The sequence below is a fragment of the Pipistrellus hanaki genome, assembly GCF_964339955.1.
Source record: "Pipistrellus hanaki genome assembly, chromosome: 15".
In the NCBI taxonomy this organism is placed as follows: domain Eukaryota; kingdom Metazoa; phylum Chordata; class Mammalia; order Chiroptera; family Vespertilionidae; genus Pipistrellus; species Pipistrellus hanaki.
In genome coordinates this window covers 46,159,577-46,181,176 of record NC_140517.1, presented here as the reverse complement: position 1 = coordinate 46,181,176, position 21,600 = coordinate 46,159,577, and the positions used below count along the sequence as shown (strand labels likewise).

Below are 21,600 nucleotides of genomic sequence, written 5' to 3'. Positions count from 1 at the left end.
GGACTGAAAGGTCCCAGGTTCCGGTCAAGGGCATGTACCTTGGTTGCGGGCACATCCCCAGTAGGAGGTGTGCAGAAGGCAGCTGACCGGTGTTTCTAGCTCTCTATCCCTTCTCCCTTCCTCTGTGTAAAAAAATCAATAGAATATAAAAAAAAGAAAAGAAAAAAAGAATTCCAAAGCAGTGGTATGCTCAAGCTGCTCATGGCGCTGGTAAAATTCAGGAATCCTGCCAGCCGGCTGCTCCATCAGATTGGGAGCATTTACACCAAGGGAACTGGCAGAGTGCTCACCTGGGCTCTTCATCCCCCATCTACCCTGCTGGATGGAGAAGGCCCCGCGCTCCCGGCCTGGGCTTCCCGGAGGCCCCTTATCTGTTTCACAAACACCAGGCTGTACCGGAGCCAGATCGCCAGGCTGCTGAGTCACAGAACGAAAGTAACCCCGACAGACCCGAGGTGGCGGCCCGCGCTCCTGCAGAGGCACAGCCAGGTTGGTCAGCATTTATTTGGAGGCCTGGGCACCGCGGCGGAAAGTTCCAGGCACCCGCAGCTTGCCGGTGATCCGGCTCTTCTTCGTCCGAGATGAAGTGGGGGGCGCACTCGGTGTCAGTCGCCCATGGGCAGCCACAGGGCCTTGGTGCGCGCTGCCCGCAGCTCTAGCTCCCGGCCTGCGCCTTCGGCCTCCTGGTCCCAGGCCTGGGGGCAGCCCCCCTTCGCCCACACGGGCTTCAGGTTTCCCGCGGAGGCCCATTCCGCAAACTGGGAGCCCTGGCGCGGAGACAGGGGGTCAGCGCTGCCCCCCGCTTGTTGGATAAGCAGCTGTTTCCTTGGCAACGTGGATGCTGCCGAGGAGGGGCGTGCGGGCCTGACCCCGCGCTGCGGCTGCAGGCTCGGCTCCTGGCAAGCCAGCCTCGCAGCAGCCGGGAACGGGCTGACCTCTGTGGCTAGGCAACTTCCTCCCCGCCCGCCGCCCTCGTTCAAACGGGCCCGGTTTGTGTTGATAAAGAGGATAAGGGGGGGGGGGGGGGGGGGGCTATGGCTTCTAACCCTGTTGCTAGGGGACGGTCTTTACAAACGGGCTGTCTTTGGGCCGGGCGGGCGAGATCTCAGGCCCTTGTTGCTAAGCACATCCTTTTCCTTAGCAACCAGGGCTCTAACGGGGAAGTCCCTCAGAACCTGGTTGCCAAGGTGTTTCTCCCCCTTAGCAACAGACGTTTCAAGGGGGCGGGGCCCTGTTCCCAGAAGGTGTAAGGCGGAGGGTACCTGGGCCGAGCCGAAGTACCACAGGGCCTGCACGTCCTGGTGCAGGGCCAGGCAGCGGGTCAGGTGGTCCCGGTCGCCGGTCACCATGTTCACCAGGCCGGCTGGCAGCAAGGAGGCCATGTCCTAGGGGACGGAGAGAGTGGCCGCCTGGGGTTGGGGGGGAAGGCAGTGGGGGCAGGGAGTGAGCGTCTGGGGGGGTCGTATGGGGCCCCCGGAAGCAATGGGCCAGGGCACAGCTGGTGAAGGCTTGTGGCCTGAAGAACACGGTCCCTGGGTCTGGAGGAGCGGAGGCTTGGATTCCTGGACAGGGGTTACCATGGTTACCAAGGGGTGAGGGTGGGAACCAAACTCCTGCAGGCCTTGGGGTGCCTTCCCTCCGTCTGGAGCCCCAGGGGCTGCTGGGAGCAGCAGCGGGCAGGCAGCTGTACCTGGCACACCTCCAAGGCGGGGATGGGGCAGGTCTCGCTGGGCACCACAACCACGGTGTTGCCATGGGCCAGGGCAGGGGCCAGCAGGGACACGAAGGCAAGCAGGGGACACTCGTCCGGGCACACGATGGCCAGGACCCCCAGCGGCTCCCGAAGCCGGAGCACGGGGCCCCTCAGCTCAGCGACCTGCGGAGACAGGCGGAGGTCAGAGGCGGGGTGAGGGGTATCCGTCTACAGGACTCTCTCCCTCGCCGCCTCCATCACCTGCCCCTTTCTTTCCTCTTCACAGCCCATCTTTGCCTCTTCACAACAACTCCAAGCATAAGAGAACCAAGTGATGGCTCAGAGCCAGATGGCCAGGGTTCAAGTCCCAACTCCACACTCGTCAGTTGTGTGACCTCAAGTGATTTTCTCACAGAGAGGAAGGGAGAGGGATAGAGAGTTGGAAACATCGATGAGAAAGAAACATAGACCAGCCGTCTTCTACACACCCCCTACTGGGGATGTGCCCGCAACCAATGTACATGGCCTTGACTGAGAATTGAACCCTTGACCCCGTGGTGTGAAGGCTGATGCTCTAACCACTTAGAAACACAGGCCAGGGCTCTATACTTAAAAAAATATATATTCAGAGAGAAACGGAGAGACAGAAAGATAAACGATGAGAGAGAATCATCGATCGGCTGCCTCCTGCACGCCCCACACTGGGGATCGAGCCCACAACCTGGCATGCGCCCTGACCTGACTGGGACCCTGATCTCCTGGTTCACAGGTCAATGCGCAACCACTGAGCCACCCGGCCAGGGCTCTTTTTCAATCTGACTCCTTCACTCGGCATAGTCAGTCGGAGGTGCATTCATGCTGTGGCATGTTCATTTCCTCTGACTGCCAAGTGGGAGTCCATACTGCCAAGGAGGATTACCAAATATGAAAGGATGTATCATATTTTGTTTACCAACCTATTGAGGGATATCTGGGTTGTTTTTGTGAGTTTTTGACTACTACGAATAATGCTGCAATAAACATCTGTGTGTAAGTCATGGTGTGGATATATGCTTTCGGTTTTTCTAAAAACCTAGAAATTAGCCCTCACTGGTAGCTCAGTGGTTAGAGCATCTTCCTGAGAGGCCAAGGTTTTGGGTTCAATCTCCAGTCAGGGTACAAGTTACCAACCAATGAATGCATCAATAAATGCAACAACAAAGTGGTAGTCTCTCTCTCTTTCTCTCTCTCTCTCTAAAAAGCCCAAAAAACAAAAATTGGCCCAGGCCTGTGTGTCTCAGTTGGTTGGGTGTCACCCCATCCGGGCACTGACAGGTTGCTGGTTCGATTCCTGGTCAGGGCATATGCCTGGGTTGCCGGCTCCATCCTGGCAGGGGGCGTGCAGGAGGCAGCCAATCGATGTTTCGAACTCACATCCATGTTTCACTTCTCCCCCTCTCTCTAAAACATTTTTTAAAAACCTCGAAATTAAATTTGCGGATGTAAATGCCTAGGAAACATGGCTGGGTTGTACGTAAGAGAAGGAGATAGAGGAACACTGATTGGCTGCCTTCCAGACGTGGCCCAGCCAGGGATTGAACCTGCGCCCTGACTGGCGGGAGGACTCGCCAACCAACTGAGCCACACTGGCCAGGGCTGAAACCTTGGCCAGTTTCACAGTGATGAGAGAGAAGGGGGGGGGAGAGAAACATCAATTCGTTGTTCTACTTACTTATGCATTCACTGTTGCTTCTTTTTTTTATTATTATTTTTTTATTTGTATTTTATTGATTTTTTACAGAGAGGAAGGGAGAGAGATAGAGAGCTAGAAATGTCAATGAGAGAGAAACACCGACCAGCTGCCTCTTGCACACCCCCCACCGGGGATGTGCCCACAACCAATGTACATGCCCCTGACCGGAATCGAACCTGCGACCTTTCAGTCCGCAGACCGACGCTCAACCGCTGAGCCAAACCGGTTTCGGCTGTTGCTTCTTTTTTAAAAATATATATTTTATTGATTTTTTTTACAGAGAGGAAGAGAGAAAGATAGAGTCAGAAACATCGATCAGCTACCTCCTGCACACCCCCTACTGGGGATGTGCATGCAACCAAGGTACATGCCCTTGACCGGAATCGAACCCGGGACCTTTCAGTCCGCAGGCCGACGCCCTATCCATTGAGCCAAACTGGTTTCTGCCACTGTTGCTTCTCTATGCGCCCTGATGGAGATGGTGCTCTGATTCCCTGAGCCACCGGCCAGGCTCCCGTTAGCACTGCACTAGCCACTGGCCTTCAGTGCCGGACATCCCTCCATGTGCTCGCTGGCCACTCATGTCCTTTTGAAGTAACAGGTAACATTGTCAGCTTTTATAATTGGTTTTATTGTTTTTGGTTGGTTTGTTTTAAAGAATTTTTGTTCGGGTCAGGGTGCGTGTGGGAAGTGACTGATGTATGTTTCTCTCCCACATTGATGTTTCTCTCTCCCTCTTCTTTCCTCTCTCTAAGCATTATATTTTTATTGATTTTTCACAGAGAGAGGAAAGGAGAGGGAGAGAGAGAAATATCGATGAGAGAGAAGCATCATTGGTCAGCTGCCTCCTGCATGCCACCTATTGGGGACTGAGCCCGCCACCTGGGCATGTGCCCTGACTGGGAATCGAACCAGTCACCTCTCGGTTCATGGATCGATGCTCAGCCACTGAGCTACACTGGCTGGGCTCAATAAAAACATGTGTTTTTTTTTTTTTTTATGGCTAATCTTTTTTTTTTAATATATACATATATTTTTTACTTCGGAGAGGAAGGAAGATGGAGAGAGAAACATCAATGATGAGAGAGAATCATCTATCGGCTGCCTCCTGCACATCCCCCACTGGAGATTGAACCCACAACCTGGGCATGTGCCCTGACCGTGACCTCCTGGTTCATAGATCCATGTTCAACCACTGAGCCATGCTGGCCAGGTAAAATGGCTCAGTTTTTAAATAAAAGTTGATATCTAAAGTGTTGGCGAGGATGTAGAAAAACTGAAACGCATACTGCCGGTGGGACAGCGAAGTGGCAAACTTTGAAAACCTGTTTGGCAGTTTCTTGTGAAAGTCAGTGTGCAGTTATCACACCATCTCGCAGCCTGATTTCTAGGTATTTGCCCAAGAGCCATAAAAACATGCTGACACAGAGGCAAGTATGCAAACGACTGACTCAACAGCTCAAGCTAGAGGTGCCTGGCTTCCTAACCACAGGTAAAGGCCGGAACAAATGCGCTCTGCACATAAGACACTGCTTCTCAGCAATAAAAAGGGACGTATTAATAGATGCAGTAAGGATGCATCTTAAAAGCAATGAAAGAAACCAGACATAAAACACTACACCAAGCATGTCAAACTCCCGGCCCGCCATGAATATTTTTGCAGCCCAGCCAATGTAACGGTACGTAAGCAACGTTTTCATAAAAATGTCACAACTTAATTTTTACAATATCCTGTTACACGTAATTATTAATAACGAACTACAACGTTCGCTAATGACCGATGACTACAACCGTGTTGCATTCATTTCCCTTCGCGCACCATTTCTCTCCACTAACACCAGCAGCGAATATTTTAGCAGCCGAGGGCCATATCATTAGTCTTGGACTGATTTGTTTGGTGTGCACAACAGGAAATATTTCGCTCTCAGAGAACAAGAGAATTATGTTTGTTTGCATGACACTTGTTCATTTGTGCAGTTCTTCAGAGTCTGGTAAGTTAGCGTTCAAGAAAAAAATTCTAATTTTTATTAAAATGTTCCATTATTTCATGTCCACGATGACTCATGTCAGCCCTTTGTATTCAGCCTGTCTATCGAAATAAACCTCCGTTTCTATGAAAAGTGCAGCTTTTGTTTTTTTGTGGCCACATACACTTGTACGTTGTCTGGCCCGCGTTAGCCTTTGAGTTTGACATGCTTGCGCTACACAGTGCGATGCATTGTGCTCTTCTGGACAGAGGGCTCAGTGGTTGGCAAGCACTTGGAGTGGGGGGAGGGGGCCGAGGAGGGAGAAGCCCTTTGGGGTGATGAAAATCTGTCCTGATCGTGAGGACGCAACTGTATATTTTTGTCAAACTTCACCCAGAGGCAGGCCTGAGGAGGCCCGGTTTGCTGTATGCACTCTAAACCTCAGCTAAAGCCAGACTTTAAAAACCGTCAGAGACTCCGAGCACAGACGGACCTGCGAGCATTATGTATGCCAGTCAGAGAGACAAATGCCACATGACTTCACTCCAATGGAATCCAATGAGCACGCAAACTGGAGACAGACTCATGGCTAGAGCGCAGGCTGACAGCTGCCTGGGTGGGGGTGCTGGGTGAGAGGAAGGAGGGAGTGAGAGACAAAAACAGAAAGAAAGCAAGCACTCATGGACAGGGTAACAGTGTGGCGAATGCTGGGGGAGGGGCCGTGTGCAGATGACGTGTAGCGGAACTGGGCATCTGAAACCTGTATCATTTCGTTAACCAACGCCACCCCAGTGAATTCAATAAAAGTTCAAAAATAAAAACAAAAACTACCAAATAGAAAAGGAAATCATGCCCAAACTGGTGTGGCTCAGTGGATAGAGCATCGGTCTGCGGACTGAAGGGTCCCAGGTTCGATTCCGGTCAAGGGCATGTACCCTGGTTTCGGGCACATCCCCAGTGGGGGGTGTGCAAGAGGCAGCTGATTGATGATTCTCTCCCATCAATGTTTCTAACTCTCTGTCCCTCTGTCTTCCTCTCTGTAAAAAAACAATAAAATATATTTAAAAAAAAAGGAAATCGTGGTTACACTCACTAAATTGATTTTAGGGGTTACTAACAATTTGAAACACTAATCTGAGGTAGGCCCTATGCCCATTATACAGACAAGAAAATTGAGGCCAAGTCAAAACCGGTTTGGCTCAGTGGATAGAGCGTCGGCCTGCGGACTGAAAGGTCCCAGGTTCGATTCCAGTCAAGGGCATGTACCTTGGTGGCGGGCACATCCCCAGTAGGGGGTGTGCAAGAGGCAGCTGATCGATGACTCTCTCTCATCGATGTTTCTAACTCTCTATCTCTCTCTCTTCCTCTCTGTAAAAAAATCCCTTCACTGAGTTAAACAGAACTTTTGCATCTGCTATTATGCATTTGAATAAAAATTATGTATTTAACACATGCAAAAAAGAAAAATTGAGGCCAAGTTACTGCTGGTGATCAGAACTCGGGCCCCAGGTTGGCTCACTCCAGAGCCTTTGTCCTGCCCCCGCTCCACACTGCCCGCTGTCTGCCCTCCCCCGGCGCCCGCTCACCTGCAGGCTGTGGCTCTGGGCCTGGGCGCGGGCCCCCCACGTCCGAAGCCGCCTCACGCTCAGCTCCACCTCCGCCTGGGCGGCCTTGGGCTCCACTCCGTGCCGCTCCAGCCTCGAGGCCAGGGCGGGCCCCCGGCGCTCCAGGGCGGCCGCCAGCGCGCACAGCAGGGCTGCCCGGGCCCCCGGGGACTGGCCCACCCACCTGTGGGCGGACAGTGAACATCGGAGCTGGTATCCCGGCCCTGGCTCTGCCCAGGTGCCCCTCCTCTGTCCACAGCCCTTACCCCGGGGGTCCAGGCCCGAGGCCAACCACACCCCTGTTCCATCAGCTGTGGGTGGCCACCAGCCACTGAGGTCCGGACCCCACAGCCCCTCAGCCCTTGGGGGTCCCCTGCCCTCTCCGAGGCCTCCCAAGGCCCGGGAGCTCCTGAGACCCCACTTACCCAGGGGCAGCCTGGTGAGCGGCCTCTACAGCCACGCGGATGTCCTTGGCTCCGCCCTCGGCCACGTAGCCGTGGAGATTGCCCTGCGCGTCCCGGAGGGGCCTGGAGCTGCGAGCCCCAGGAGCCTGGAAACGGCCCCCCACGAAGAGCCCGTAGGGGGGCGCCGGGCTGCAGCAGGGTGGGTGTGAGGTGGGTCTTGGGGGCCACGGCGTGCTCAGAGCCCAGGCACCGGCCCCCTGGATGGCCCACCCAGCTCCCAGGAGCTCTGGGTAACCCCCAGCCCTTCGCTTAGCAGGACTGAGGCTCTCCTCAGGCCTGGACGGGGGGTGTGCAGCCCCGAGACCCAGAATGCGCATCTCAGTGGGACAGGGGACCCTCCAGGGCTCCACCTAACCCCCTTCCGTCCAAGGGGCCCTGGCCGCCCTCACCCACAGGATTCTGGGAACTGTGGGCCCTGGGCCAGCTCACCTGGGGCCCGTTTCAGGCCCAGCCGGGAGGGCCGAGGGGACAGCAAGGCCGAAGGTGTCATAGTTGAGGCTCTGGGAGTGGCAGGGCCGCCGGGGCGGGGTCCCCGCGGGCCGCAGGTACTCATACAGACCCTGAGGGAGAGATGGTGTTAGGGGGGCACAGGGCGGGCCCAGGCTGAGGGCGGGCGCCGATGGGGCGGGCAGCAGGGGACACTCACGTCCAGGCCCCCGTGCCAGGAAGACCCGCTCTCCTTGCAGCCGCCCGCGGGCACCGCAGGGTCTCTGAGGCCGTGGGCATTGATCCAGACCGTGCCCACGCGGAGCCTGCGGGGAGACGGGGCGTCAGAGAGGAGAGAGGGAGTTCGGGGGACGGGGAGTCAGGGTCGGAGGCGTGAAGGCCGAGGCGCAGGCCCTCCCCACAGGCCGCTGCCTGAGCCCCGGTGGGCGCCACTGACCCGTAGCCCAGCTCCAGGGCCTGGCCCAGCCTCTCGCTCCACACGCTGGCGCTGCCTCCTCGGGGCGTCCCGTTGGCCATGGCCAGGGCCTCCTTGGCCGTGCGGAAGGGGGAGGCCACGACCAGAGGCCACGGTACCTGGAAGGCGACAGTGAGCTCCAGCAGCCGCCGCCCCGCCCTCCTACACCCGCCCCCACTCGGGGACCAGCGCCAGCAGCCAGCAGCCCCCGCCCCAGGCCCAGGGGTCACCCAGGGCCTCTGCTGTGGCCACGTCTGGGTGCAGACAGGTGAATGGGGCAGGATCTCCTGACAGAAAGGGGCTCACCTCTGCCTGGGCACACGGGGAGGAGGGGGGCAGGTCAGAGACCAAGGTCGGGGGGAAGAACGGGCTGTCAAAGGGCACATCGCCAGCCTGGAACACCTGCGAGAAAGGACAGATTTACCGGAAGTCCATTCCCAGGTGCCTCCTCCCCCGGAATCCAGAAGCCCAGGCCCCCAGCACCTCCTCCCTCAGACCCAGGATCCTCCTCCCCCGGCACCTGCACCCTGCACCCCGGCTCACCTGTGCGCCCTGGCTCAGCGCCTCCTGCTCATACCGCAGGGCCAGGTCGCGTGCAGCAGCCCCTCGGGCCCCCATGTCCACGGCCCCGTCTAGCCCTCGGCCTCCCCGGAGCCGCGCCATCCGCTCCCGGAGCCGCCTCATCGCCTCGTCCCACACGGACTCCTGGATGAGGAGCCTGAGGCCGCCCTGTGAGGAAAGGGGTGTCAGGGGCCACGTGTGGGGACAGGCTCCCACGGAGGGTGAGACTGGGGGACACGCTCGCAGAGATCAAAGGAGGGTCCGGGGAGCTGGCCAAGGACCCTGGGGAGACTCGGAGGCTCTGGGCCCCGGGCGGAAGGCGGAGCTCCAGGAAGCTGGTCATTCAGAGTCAAGACAGAGGTTGGGAGAGCAGGGACAGGAACACCCACAGCAGCGAGGGGTTCTCGGGGGCAAGGGCCAGGCCGGCCCCGAAAGACCAGGGAGCCAGCAGGGAGATCCGGGGATCGGAGGCGGTGAGTCCGGCACGCCATGGTGCAGACAGCTCTGGGACACCAAGGGCTGAAAGCTGCGCAGAGACACGGGGCCCCGAGGTCTGCAGACGGACAGGCACGGCCCTCGGGCGTCAGGGGACACCCGCGCGGGGGTCTCACCGGGCTGCGGTCCGACCAGGCTGCGTCCACCACGCCCTCCACGGCCGAGTCCACGTCGGCCGCCTCCGTCAGCAGCATCAGCGACTCGGTGCCCAGGGCCAGGCCCAGCTCGGGACCCGTGCCCGCCAGGAGCCGCCGCAGGGCGCGTCCTTCCTGAGGGAACCCCCAGCCCGGGGCTCAGAGGTGGAGAACGTTCCGGGTCCCAGCCCTGCCGCCACCCTCCCAGCCCCGAGTACCTCGACGGCGCCGCAGAAGGCCACCTTCTGCAACCCGGGCTGGGCGGCCAGGGCGGGCGCCAGGGAGGCCGGGCCGCTGAGCACGCTGAGGATCCCCGGGAACTGGCCCAGCTCCCCGGCCAGCTGGGCCAGGAGGAGGGGCGCCGGGGAGGCCGGGGGCGCGAGGACTACCACGGTGCAGCCTGGGGGAGGCGGGCAACTCAAGGACTCAAGAGCACAGGCCCCAGCCCTCCTCCCTCAGACCCAGGGGTCCAGGCTCCCAGCCCCTCCTCCCTCAGACCCAGGGGCCCAGGCCCCCAGCCCCTCCTCCCTCAGACCCAGGGCCCCCAGCCCCTCCTCCCTCAGACCCAGGGGTCCAGGCCCCCTGCCCCTCCTCCCTCAGACCCAGGGGTCCAGGCCCCCAGCCCCTCCTCCCTCAGACCCAGGGGCCCAGGCCCCAGCCCCTCCTCCCTCAGACCCAGGGGTCCAGGCCCCCAGGCCCTCCTCCCTCAGACCCAGGCCCCCAGCCCCTCCTCCCTCAGACCCAGGGCCCCCAGCCCCTCCTCCCTCAGACCCAGGGGTCCAGGCTCCAGCCCCTCCTCCCTCAGACCCAGGGGTCCAGGCCCCCAGCCCCTCCTCCCTCAGACCCAGGGGTCCAGGCCCCAGCCCCTCCTCCCTCAGACCCAGGGGTCCAGGCCCCCAGCTCCTCCTCCCTCAGACCCAGGGGTCCAGGCCCCCAGCCCCTCCTCCCTCAGACTCAGGGGTCCATGCCCCAGCCCCTCCTCCCTCAGACCCAGGGGCCCAGGCCCCCAGCCCCTCCTCCCTCAGACCCAGGGGCCCAGGCCCCAGGCCCTCCTCCCTCAGACCCAGGGGTCCAGGCCCATCACTTACCCACAGCCAGGGCAGGGCAAATCCTCCACATCATCTCAAGGAAGGAAAACGTGGGTGGCAAGATGAGACCAATCACTCCTGCAAGAACAAACGAGGTGACGGGACAGGCACTGGTGGGCCCTGATGGGAGAGGGGGCCGGAGGCGGGACTCATGCTCCTCACCCATGGGCTCCCAGCCTGCCAGCGCCTCCTCCTGGATGTGTGCCTGAACTGCATGGTACTGGAGCAGCTGCTGGGCCAGCGGGACATCCCTGTCCCGAACCTCTCGAACCGCCCGCCCAGTAACCAGGGACTCCAGGGTCCACAGCAGCCGCTGGTGCTTCTGGATCATCTTGGCCAGCCTGGGGAGAAAGCAGTTCCCAGTACCCCTGAGCCTGAGAGAATCTTGAAACCCACCCCATTTACCTGGACTACAAGATTCCCCATAAACCCCTGGGACATCCCCATTTACCAGGGGTAGAGAACACTAGAGGTTTATGGGAAATGTAGTTCAGGGAAACAAATCCTGAGGCTGCTGGGCAAAGACTTTGGCCACCTGTAACCCTGGAGCTGCTGGGGCTGACCTCTAACCTCACACATTTTGGGAAATGGGATCTTTGCCTCCAGCTGCCTCAGGAGGGTGCTGGGAAATGGGCTTTGGGGCCCCACCAGTCCCAATGAGCTGCTGAGAAATGGAATCCCGATGAGCCCCACGGATATTCTTTTGGGGGAAATAGAGGTTTTGTTATTACTAGTCCCAATAGATGGGACTAAAGGCCACAAGGCATGCTGGGAACACGAACCTTAGCGGCCCATGAATCCAGCGGGATGCTGGGAACTGGAGTCTTTGCTCTCAGTGGTTCCCCACCCCCCTGGGTCCGCGCCTCAGCGGCATCACCTGGTCAGGTGCTTGGCCCGGGAGGCTCCGGGGAGTCCGCTCCAGCTCTCCAGCGCCGCCCTGGCCGCCTCTACAGCCGCCGCCACGTCCTCAGCCTGTGCCTGGAGGCAGCTGGCCAAGCTCTCTCCTGGGGAGGCAGATGGGGGACCCAGATTGAAGAGAGGGAAACTGTCAGAACCATGGGGGGCTAAGACTTCCGGGGCCTGGGAGCGGGAGGTACAGCTGGTCCCCAGCCCTGCGGAGGGCCTCAGGTTTGTCATCTGACCAATGGGGATAAATCCACGGGTCCTTGGTCCTTGCTTCGAGGGCCTCCACAGGCAAGGTAGGGATTTTATTTCACTTTTTTAAGCAATAATCACGCCTCGGATAAACCTCATTGGCTACGATACTGCCACTGCGCAAAGCTAAGGGTTTTAGTAGATGGTGATTACTTCGAGAAGTGTCCCCAGGGACGTGGGCCCAAGTCAGAATAAACAGTAACAGGAGGAGCCAACACTGTCAGCCTCCTCCCCGCACAGCTGCTCCCTGACCCCAGGGCCCAGCAAAGACTGGGTGTGGCTGGGGGCACGGTGCCCCTCCCGCCCCTGGTGACCCTCCTACCTGTGATGGGATCCTGGCAAGGCACCGATTTCCTGTTTTCGGGCTTTAACCACTTTCCAGCCACATAGTGGCCCAGGCACCGGTCCTGTGTGTCCAGCCAGGCCTGGGGAAGAGGGAGAGTTTGGAAAGGGGCCTGGGAGGCAGCGGAAGGAGCTCCATCCCTACCCAGTGTCCCCTGGGAGGGGGACACCTGCCCCCCTCCGCCCGCCAGCCAATTCTTTTCCTGTGTAGGTAGCAAACAGACATACACATAACAGACACATAACACGCTCCACATTTTAACCGTTTTAAAGTGTACAATGCAGCCGAAACCGGTTTGGCTCAGTGGTAGAGCGTCGGTCTGCAGACTGAAAGGTCGCAGGTTCGATTCCGGTCAAGGGCATGTGCCTTGGTTGCGGGCATATCCCCAGTAGGGGGTGTGCAAGAGGCAGCCGATTGATGTTTATCTCTCATCGATGTTTCTAACTCTCTATCCCTCTCTCTTCCTCTCTGTAAAAAATCAGTAAAATATATTAAAATAAATAAATAAAGTGTACCATGCAGGGGCAGCTAGTAAATTCACAGTAACGTGCAGCTATTACCACTTTCTGATTCCAGAACGTTTCATCGTTCCCAAAGGACAGCTCCCCAGCCATTAGGCACTCGCTCTCCCTCCCCCCGTGCCCAGGGCCTAATCTGCCTTCTGTCTCAGGGCTATTCTGGGCAGTTCCCGTCCATGGAATCCCACACTAAGTGGCTCTCTGTGGCTGGCTTCTTTCACTTGGCACGGTTTCTTCTTTTTTTTAATGTTATGATTGGCGTGGCGTCTTCAAGGCCCATCCATGCCGTATCCTGCACTGGCACCTCATTTTTATTTTTATGGCCGTGTGGCCATTATCTGGATGGACATTCTGTTCAGCGAGTCACCGGGGGATGGGCACGGGGTCCTTTCTGCTCTCTGGCTATTGTGGTCTGTGCTGGCAGAGCCGTGCGGGCGCACGTTTTTGTTTGTGCACCTGCGACCCCTGCCAGGGCCCTGGAAGCGGTGCCCACGGGGCCGTGTGGCTCCTGTGTTCCCTCCGCCTCAGCTGTCAGCACTCGGGGAGTGATGGCGGGACCCCCCACCCCAAAGATAGACTGGACGCCGCCCTGCCAGGCGCGGTTTATTGGGCCGTGGCACCTCTAGCCGAGCCCACGGCATGGCATATGGCTTTGCAGAGGGGCGGCCAGTGTGGGGTCCCTGCGCGGGGCCACGGCCGGGGTTCGGATCCCGGCTCTGGCACTCACAAATGGTGCAGCCACAGCCTCCGCTAAGCGAGCCATCTGGAAGGTGGCGGCGATGACAGCCCTCACCTCACAGAGCTGAGGATGACTCTTCCGTGTCGGAGAGTCACAGCAGCGCCACTTGTAACTTCCTATAATTCTATGGCAGCTCCTCGTTTCTCTATCCCTGGTCCCGTCTTCCCAAACCCCCCCCCCCCTTTTTAAAAAAAATATATTTTATTGATTTTTTACAGAGAGGAAGAAGGATAGAGAGTTAGAAACATCGATGAGAATCATCGACCAGCTGCCTCTTGCACGCCCCCTACTGGGGATGTGCCTGCAACCAAGGTACATGCCCTTGATCGGAATCGAACCCGGGACCTTTCAGTCTGCAGGTGGACGCTCTATCCACTGAGCCACACCGGTTTCGGCCAGTCTTCCCCAAATCCTTGCTAAATCCAGGGCACGCTTCCTCCTTTTGCCTTCCACACTCTTCTCTCAGCACCCCCGTGCCTCAACCTCTGACTTTTCTCTTCCCCTGCCAACGGGCCCTTCTCTTCATTTTTCTTTGAAGTCAAAGGTCAACAGGAAGTTCCTAATTCAAACCCCTCCAGAGGCTGGGGTGGGGGTGGGAGAAAGACACTTTTGACACAGTTGAAGGTATCTGAACACGAGCTGGGCATCAGATAATATTAAAGAATGACTTGCCCTGACCGGTTTGGCTCAGTGGATAGAGCGCCGGCCTGCGGACTCAAGGGTCCCAGGTTCGATTCCGGTCAAGGGCATGTGCCTTGGTTGCGGGCACATCCCCAGTGGGGTGTGTGCAGGAGGCAGCTGATCATTGTTTCTCTCTCACCAATGTTTCTGGATCTCTATTCTGCTCTCTTCTTCTCTGTAAAAAAAAAAAAAATCAATAAAATATATTAAAAAAATAAAGAAAGAATGACTTAACGCTGAGCGTGCCAATGGCAGGTGGTTATGTTACAGGAGATCTTATGTGTTAGAAACGAGGAATCAACTAGTTATGAGAAAATAATATGACCCCTGGGATTTAATTTTTTGTTGTTGATCCTCACTGGAGGTTATTTTTTCCACTGATTCTTAGAGAGAGTGGAAGGGTCGGGTATGGGGGGAGACAGAGAAAGAGAAGGAGACATCCAAGCAAGAGAGACACATTGACTGTTGCCTCCTGTGTGGGCTCAGGCGGAAGACGGGGACTGAACCTGAAACCCAGGTACATGCCCTTGACCAAGAATTGAACCCGAGACCTTCCGGGTGTGTGGGCTGACTCTCTAACCATTGAACCACACCGGCTAGGCCATGGGATTGAAATCAGAAAGAGAGAGACCACAAAGGGAGACACTGGGATCAAATGGTCATCATTGCCGAGGCTCACTGGGGAATACGTGAGCGTTCACAATATTAAATAATCCGGAATTTTGCAAAATTTCCCCCCAAAGAAAAACAAAACCCTAAAAGAATGTCTGTGGGGTCCTGGCAGGCCTCTATAGTGTGCAAAGAGGGCCTGGGGGAGACTGGGAATGCACCACTCGTCTGAGACAAACTGTCGCCAATGGATCCAGATGGGTTTTGTCAGGGACCGTGACCAAAGGTTGCCAAACTGGGGGATTTTATTTTCAAGAGAAGCTGGAATCCCGGATGTTTACATGGGATTAGTTCTCAATTAATTCACATTTTTACAAATAAAGTTAGGCCAAAGAAAACATGTTTATTGGCTGAGTCTGGCCAACAGACCATACAGTTGAGACCTTGGCTTGGGGAAAGGAGGGGCCACACAGGCGCTGGAATCTGAGGGTTCAGGTTCACATCTCAGCTTCCCCTTATTTCTTGTATTTAATTCAAATTCTTTATTGTGGAAAGTTCAGCTTCCCCTTTTTAAAAAAATATATCTTATTGATTTTTTTACAGAGAGGAAGGGAGAGAGACAGAGTTAGAAACATTGATGAGAAACACCGACCAGCTGCCTCTTGCACACCCCTCCCTGGGGATGTGTCTGCAACCAAGGTACATACATACTCCTGAGCAAAATCGAACCCGGGACCCTTCAGTCCACAGTCCGACACTCTATCCACTGAGCCCCACCGGTTTCGGCTCAGCTTCCCCTTTTAAGCCATGCTGACTTACTTCCAAAACCCCTGTGCTATCACTGACATAATGACAGTAACCCCTCCCACGGGGTCCCGGGGGAGCCATTGCAATGACGCTGCGCACCGAGGGTGGCTTGGTGTGTGTCTTTCCACCCAGGAAGTTCTGAATTGGCGCCAATGAACAGAAGCTGTTGGCACATCGCCATTCCAAAAACATTCCACTTCTAACCTCCGGGTGGGAATTCTTTGTTCACTGTCCCAGTTCCTTTTTTTTTTTTTTTTTCTTACTATATTCTATTGAATTTTTACAGAGAGGAAGAGAGGACAGAGTCAGAAACATCGATGAGAGAGAATCATCGATCAGCTGCCTCTTGCACACCCCCTACTGGGGATGTGCCCGCAACCAAGGCACATGCCCTTGACCGGAATCGAACCTGGGACCTTTCAGTCCGCAGGCCGACGCTCTATCCACTGAGCCACACCGGTCAGGGCACCACCAGGACTCATGGTGGGCCCACGCGACATTCTGAGAGGTGGTGAGGGGTCCCGGGGGGCCCATGAGGGCATGCTGACAATTAGGAGTTTTCTGATGTATTCTGGGGTTCCGAGAGTCCCCGAGATCACAGAAGCCACATTAGTGCAGAGGAGCCTGAGGCATCCCGGGACCTCACGGAGGGTCCGAGTGAGGTATTCAGGGAGCCCCCTGGGAACTCTGGGGGGCCCCGGAGGACCATGGGAGGCCCAGGAGCTTCTGAGGAATCCTGGGAAGTGTCCGGGGGTTCAGAGGTTCCTTGGAAGGTCATGGGAGCCACCCAGGAAGTTCTGAATTGGCTCCGAAGAACCGGGCGGGGCACCCGGGTCTGAGGAACCGGGGAAACGCCGCCGCGAGCTCGGGTCGTTGGGTAAGAAAACCCGCTGAGAGAAAACCCGCCAAAGCTCCAGGGACCCACTTCCGGGGGCGGCGGGAATCGCGGGAGCAAAGAGGGGCGGAGCCTCGGGGCTGCCGCGGTGCATCACGGGAGTCAGCGCGCAGCACCCGCGCGGGAGGGGGAGGGGGAGGGACGGCGCCGGCCCGCGAGCCCTCACCAGCGCGCATGCGTGGCTCTCCGGCGCGGGTCCGTACTCCATCGTGGCGAATATCTCTGAGGCGCGGGACTCTGCGCGCGTGGCGGCCATCCCCCGTCCAGACCGCTTTCCAACCGACTGCCGGGCGCTCTACCCGAGTGAACCTCGAGGTCCGAAGGGCGGGACCGCCCCCTCCAGAGCAAAGGGCGGGCCGCGGGAGATGGAGCGTGACCCAACCTTAGGACCCGGCGACCCCGCCCTCGCAGTTTGGCGCATGCGCAGTCCTCAGAGTCGGGGGGATACGGAAAAGGAGAAAGTGTGCTCTGCAAACTGGAGAGTTCCGGATTTAGGAGGGTGGCCGTATTGGTGTGTGTCTTTCCACCACCCTGTTCACAAAAGGGCAGCTTCCGGCCCGAAACACATTTCCTAGAGAATCGGATCTGGCTCCGGGGCGAAGCGATGATTCTGAGACCAGAAGGGAATCTTAGGGTGGACACTGAAATTAGGGTTTAACTGTCCTGAGGCGGTTGTCGGGAAGGAGGGGGAAGTGTGCCTTTAATCGGCAGCGGAAGTGTGGCATTAAGGGAACCGGCCTCAGAATCTAGTTTTGATTGGTTGAGGCGAGGGGCGTGGCCTCTTACTTAGACTATGATTGGTCAGCAGCGCGGTTGCTGGTTAGTAGGAGCGTTGAGGGAGCCGGAAGTGTGGCGAACTCAAATTTCTGTTGCACAGAAACCGGAAGCGTGGCTGTCCTTTAAACACTCGGCGTGTTGTTAAACCTAGAGAGCATCTAGAGATGTCCCCCCAACAGGTTTGACGACGGTATGTGATCTGAGTGGAATTGCAGCCTCCGGCCAGATTCCTCGATTTTCATATACAGCGGCGGCTGTCGGAGTCTTTTGAGGGCCCGGGAAGCAGGCCCCCCACGTCGGGGTTGCTGGGGACGCCTAGCTCTCTTCCCCGGGGCCATGGCGGACTTGAAGCTGCTGGTGCCGGAGCTGAACGAGGCGGAGGAAATGGGCGCTGACACGGCACGTTTCCAGGAGCTGCTGCTGCAGGTGCGCACTGGCCAGGACTCCTGTGTCCCTGGTTATTTGGGGGTTTCTTTTTTTTTTTTTTATTCCCTGAGATGGGCTTGCATTCCCAGAATGCATTGGAGAGGCAACAGGGCTTATGGGGATTGTAGTTGATTAACTCCAAATTTGTTAGGCTCTGGAATAAATGGGAGTAAGACTGGAGCTGTCCTTTGGGTCCCTCACAGGAGGAAAGGGACATGATACGTCTTATTCCCTGCGTGGCTCATGTCCATTGACATTGCTCAGTAAACATTTGAGCAACAAGTGCGGGTCTGAGCCATTTTCCTTCACGCAGGCCTCCAAGGAGCTGCAGCAGGCCCAGACGAGCAGACCAGAGTCAACACAGATCCAACCCCAACCAGGTGAGGAAGGCAGAGACCCAAGGAGAGTGAGAGATTCCCGGGGAGAAGTGGAGAGACACTGGGGTCAAAGGGCACAGAGGAGGGAGGAAAGGGACAGAATAAGAGACTTTAGAAGCCTTGGTGGCACGGAGGTGAAGATCCAAAGAGAGGAGGGGGTGGATGGCAGTGACTAGGGGGACAGAGACTCCAAGATGGATGGAAAGAGAGTCAGAGGTCCCAGGCATGGGGAGGGGGACAGAACCAGAAAGTGGAGGACTGAGACTCCAGGAAGGGGACAGACCGAAAGAAGGACAGGCTGGGGAGAGGACTGATGGAGATCAACACCCCCATGGGGACATGGTCAGGACCAAGCCGTTCCCACCAGGCTTCTGCGTAAAGACCAACTCATCGGAAGGGAAGGTTTTCATCAACATCTGTCACTCTCCCTCCATCCCGCCTCCCGCTGACATGACCGAGGACCAGCTGCTTCAGATGCTGGAGGAGGACCAAGCCGGGTTTCGCATCCCCATGAGTCTGGGGGAGCCTCATGCCGAACTCGATGCAAGTCAGTACCCTGGGAGGACCCAGGACCCAGAACCCAGGGCCCGGGACTCTCCTCCTGCAGGGCCTAGAGACCCCCTCCCCTAGGCATTCCCCTAGCCTCCCGGGCCTGCTGCAGCGGCCGCATGGGGCAGTCCTGTTCTGCCCACCTGGCCACGCTGGCACTTCTCTTCGCCTCCCTCTGGGGCGAGGGCCGCTTTGTTAGCCGATCTTCTGGATCTGGGCCCAGGCCAGCTCTCACCCTCATCCCCAGCTCCCTCTCCCCTGTCTCCCCACCGGGCGGCGTCCACCCTCTCCCCTGTCTCTGTCTCTCTGCCTGTCTCATGTCTGTCTCTGTGGCATTTCTGTCCCGGGACCACGTTTTGGGTGGTGCCCCGGGGAGTGGGGACTAATCAAACCCAGAACTTGGGGTTTCAATATTGCATGATTCTTGCTGTGCTGGAGGGGGCGCTTGGCCACATTGAAGGGTCAGGGTCAGGGTCAGGGAGGGCTTCCTGGAGGAGGAAATGTCCAATTGAAGATGAGAAGGAACTGGAGGAGTTCATCAGGTCAAGACAGAGAAGAAGGTTCTGGGCAGAGGGTTCAGGCAGGGGTCCCGAGGAGGCCAGAAAGGATTGAGCTGGATTGGTCAGTAATTGGGAGGATGGGAGGACTTCGCAGGGAGGAGGGCGCTATAGGAGTGAGGGTTTTTTTCTTTCCCGGTGGGAGGGGCAGACAGGGCCCCCAGTGCCAGGCTGAAGTGCTCAGACCTACTGTGTGCTAGGGCGGTGGAGGGCTGTGAGCGGGAGGTGGGGGGGTATGGGGGGGTTGGAGGGTAGGGGTGTGGAGGGGGGAGGAGGTGGGGCTGTGGGACACAGTGGGGAGGGAGCAGAGGGACAGGGACTGGAGGCGGTGTGCGTTCAGTGAGCGTGAGCCCTAACGGTCTCTGGGTCTCTCCGTGCCCGTCTGAGCGGTGGGGCTGCCCGCAGGGCTGGGGGCCTCACCCCTTTCTCTCCCGCAGAAGGCCAGGGCTGTACCGCCTACGACGTGGCTGTCAACAGCGACTTCTACCGGCGGCTGCAGGTTGGGGGCGTGGCTGCGGGTGAGGCCTGGGCAGGGGCCGCTCCCCTTCCCCTCGAGCCCTCCCGCAGCCCCGCTCCCCGCTCTGTCCTAGAACAGCGATTTCCTGCGAGAGCTGGTGGTCACCATCGCCAGGGAGGGCCTGGAGGACAAGTACAGCCTGCAGCTGGATCCGGGTAAGGGAGGGGGTGAGTGAGGCCAACGGCTTAGCCTCCCGGCTGCGATCCGGGGAAAGGGCGAGGCTCCCCAAGGTGCGCGGGTGTGCGTGTGTGTGTGTGTGCGTGTGTGCGTGCGTGTGTGTGTGCGTGTGTGTGTGTGTGTGTGTGCGTGTGTGTGTGCGTGTGTGTGTGCGTGTGTGTGTGTGTGTGTGTGCGCGTGTGTGTGTGCGTGTGTGTGTGTGTGCTAGTGCCTGTGGAGCCGGACCTGGCCCGTTATCTAGGTAAGGGGCGGGGTCTGGACAGCGTGGGAGCCGCGGAGCCTGGAGCATCTCCTAGGAGCAGATCTATTGGCTAATACTCCGGGAAGCGGGGACAAGGTGGGCGGGTGTGGTCAGGTCCCTGGCCACCTCCACCCTTCCCCCCTCCCGCGGCTAGACGCCCCCTGGCGCTTCGTGGAGCGAAGGAAAACCCTTACCATGTGACCTTGACCCTCCCCCCCCTCCCCTCTCCCCGCAGAGTGGCGCCTGCTGAGGAACCGGCCTTTCATGGGCTCCATCTCCCAGCAGAACATCCGCTCCCGCCAGCGCCCTCCGATCCAGGAGCTGGGGAACGTGTTTACGGCCGGCTCCCTGCGGCCTGAGGGCAGGTGGGCTTCCGGGGCTCCCTCCCCCGGCTCCCGCGGGCGGTGTCCTGGGCCCCGGGAACCCCAGAAGGAGAAGCTGAACTCGGCTGCGAGGCCCCCCGGGGGCCGCGGGGCCGGTGATGGCCAGAGGGAAGGGAGCCCGTGCCAGGCAGGGCCGCCGCCCGCGGGGACCTGGGGCGCCCTCAGTCCTGGCTCTCGCTCCCCCTCAGCCCGGAGAAGCCGCACCTGAGCCTCTGGCTGGAAGCCCCCGACCTCCTTTTGGCGGAAATCGACCTCCCCAAACTGGTGGGTGCACCTCGGGCCTGAGCCGGAGGAGGAGGCTGGGGTGTAGGAGGGAAAGTGACCTGGGCTTGTTGCCGGCCCTTAGTGCTGCCCTCTGCTGCCCACTTCCGGGGCTGTCCCAAAGGTACCCAGGGCACTGTGAGTGACCAACATGGAGAACGGAAATGACCATGACCATGACCGTACCCCACCTCCTCCCTCTAAATAAGGTCTCCCAGCCCATGAGCCTGCTCCCTCTGCTCATGTTTTCGTCTCTATCCCGTGTCCTGCTGCCGGAAGGGGAGGGTGGGGTGGGCTGACTCCAGTCTGTCCCCAGGACGGCGCTCTGGGGCTGTCGCTGGAGATCGGGGAGAACCGCCTGGTGCTGGGGGGCCCCCAGCAGCCGTACCATCTGGACGCCTACATCCCCCTGCGGATCAGCTCCGAGGAGAGCAGGGCGGCCTTCCACCGGAAGAGAAGGGTACCCGGCGGGGAGGTGGGGGCGGGGGCGGAGGCCTGGGGCCTGCCTCCTGGGTCCTGAACACTCTCCCTTTCCCCCCTCAGCAGCTGATGGTGGCCCTGCCCCTGCTGTCCGCGCCGTCCTGACCCGGTGGGCTCCGGGTGGGAGAGGGGGACCGCTGCTCTGAAACGGAAATAAAAGAGTTCGCTTTCCTCTGTGTCCGGCTGGGGATGCGTGGGACGTGGGCGGGAGGGGCACTGGGTTGGAGCCCTGGCGCCCCAAAGGGGTCACTGCAGCCCCGGCTCCTCCTCTCCCTCACTCCCAGCCTCCAATTTCTCCCCTCGGGCTCCCGAGGGGCCCCAGAGCTGACTCCGCCCCCTCCTGTTCACACCCCGCCCCCTCCTGTTCACACCCCGCCCCCTCCTGTTCACACCCCGCCCCCTCCTGTTCACACCCCGCCCCCCTCCTGTTCACACCCCGCCCCCCTCCTGTTCACACCCCGCCCTGGCT

The 21,600-nt window shown here is 58.6% G+C and overlaps 2 protein-coding genes across 6 annotated transcripts; one reads left to right on the top strand and one right to left on the bottom strand.

The window, feature by feature from the left end:
- Positions 1-486: 486 nt before the first annotated feature.
- ALDH16A1 (aldehyde dehydrogenase 16 family member A1) lies at positions 487-16,692 on the bottom strand. Its single transcript, XM_084905925.1, has 17 exons — positions 16,553-16,692; positions 12,117-12,219; positions 11,517-11,643; positions 10,802-10,980; positions 10,640-10,717; positions 9,770-9,951; positions 9,534-9,686; positions 8,905-9,090; positions 8,668-8,763; positions 8,344-8,480; positions 8,107-8,212; positions 7,890-8,020; positions 7,422-7,589; positions 6,979-7,180; positions 1,691-1,876; positions 1,263-1,385; positions 487-767 (listed from the first exon to the last, which is right to left on the bottom strand). Exons 1-17 carry the CDS (start codon positions 16,640-16,642, stop codon positions 606-608), a joined length of 2,409 nt encoding a protein of 802 aa, XP_084762051.1. The 5' UTR covers positions 16,643-16,692; the 3' UTR covers positions 487-605.
- Positions 16,235-21,303, top strand: PIH1D1 (PIH1 domain containing 1). Of its 5 annotated transcripts, none has more exons than XM_084906211.1 (10): positions 16,235-16,368; positions 17,343-17,589; positions 17,903-17,969; positions 18,334-18,513; positions 19,510-19,571; positions 19,663-19,744; positions 20,243-20,372; positions 20,579-20,654; positions 20,968-21,111; positions 21,195-21,303. In XM_084906211.1, the coding sequence occupies exons 2-10, from the start codon at positions 17,500-17,502 to the stop codon at positions 21,234-21,236; spliced, it is 873 nt and encodes a 290-aa protein (XP_084762337.1). In that variant the 5' UTR covers positions 16,235-16,368; positions 17,343-17,499; the 3' UTR covers positions 21,237-21,303. The 5 variants fall into 5 exon arrangements, with proteins under 5 accessions (XP_084762337.1, XP_084762336.1, XP_084762335.1 ...); XM_084906210.1 differs by lacking the exon at positions 16,235-16,368 and adding an exon at positions 16,578-16,701; XM_084906209.1 differs by lacking the exon at positions 16,235-16,368 and adding an exon at positions 16,815-16,897.
- The last annotated feature ends 297 nt before the right edge of the window (positions 21,304-21,600 follow it).

What these genes read in the sequence shown, in the direction of transcription:
- PIH1D1 (XM_084906211.1), top strand. Translation starts at nt 17,500, where the DNA reads ATGGCGGACTTGAAGCTGCTGGTGCCGGAGCTGAACGAGGCGGAGGAA. An exon ending in TCCAGGAGCTGCTGCTGCAG is followed by an intron (nt 17,590 to 17,902) that starts GTGCGCACTGGC and finishes TCCTTCACGCAG; the next exon opens with GCCTCCAAGGAGCTGCAGCA. An exon ending in CAGCCTGCAGCTGGATCCGG is followed by an intron (nt 19,745 to 20,242) that starts GTAAGGGAGGGG and finishes CTCTCCCCGCAG; the next exon opens with AGTGGCGCCTGCTGAGGAAC.
- ALDH16A1 (XM_084905925.1), bottom strand. Translation starts at nt 16,642, where the DNA reads ATGGCCGCCACGCGCGCAGAGTCCCGCGCCTCAGAGATATTCGCCACG. An exon ending in CGCTGAGCCAGGGCGCACAG is followed by an intron (nt 8,764 to 8,904) that starts GTGAGCCGGGGT and finishes CCTTTCTCGCAG; the next exon opens with GTGTTCCAGGCTGGCGATGT. An exon ending in CCTGGCACGGGGGCCTGGAC is followed by an intron (nt 8,021 to 8,106) that starts GTGAGTGTCCCC and finishes TCTCTCCCTCAG; the next exon opens with GGTCTGTATGAGTACCTGCG.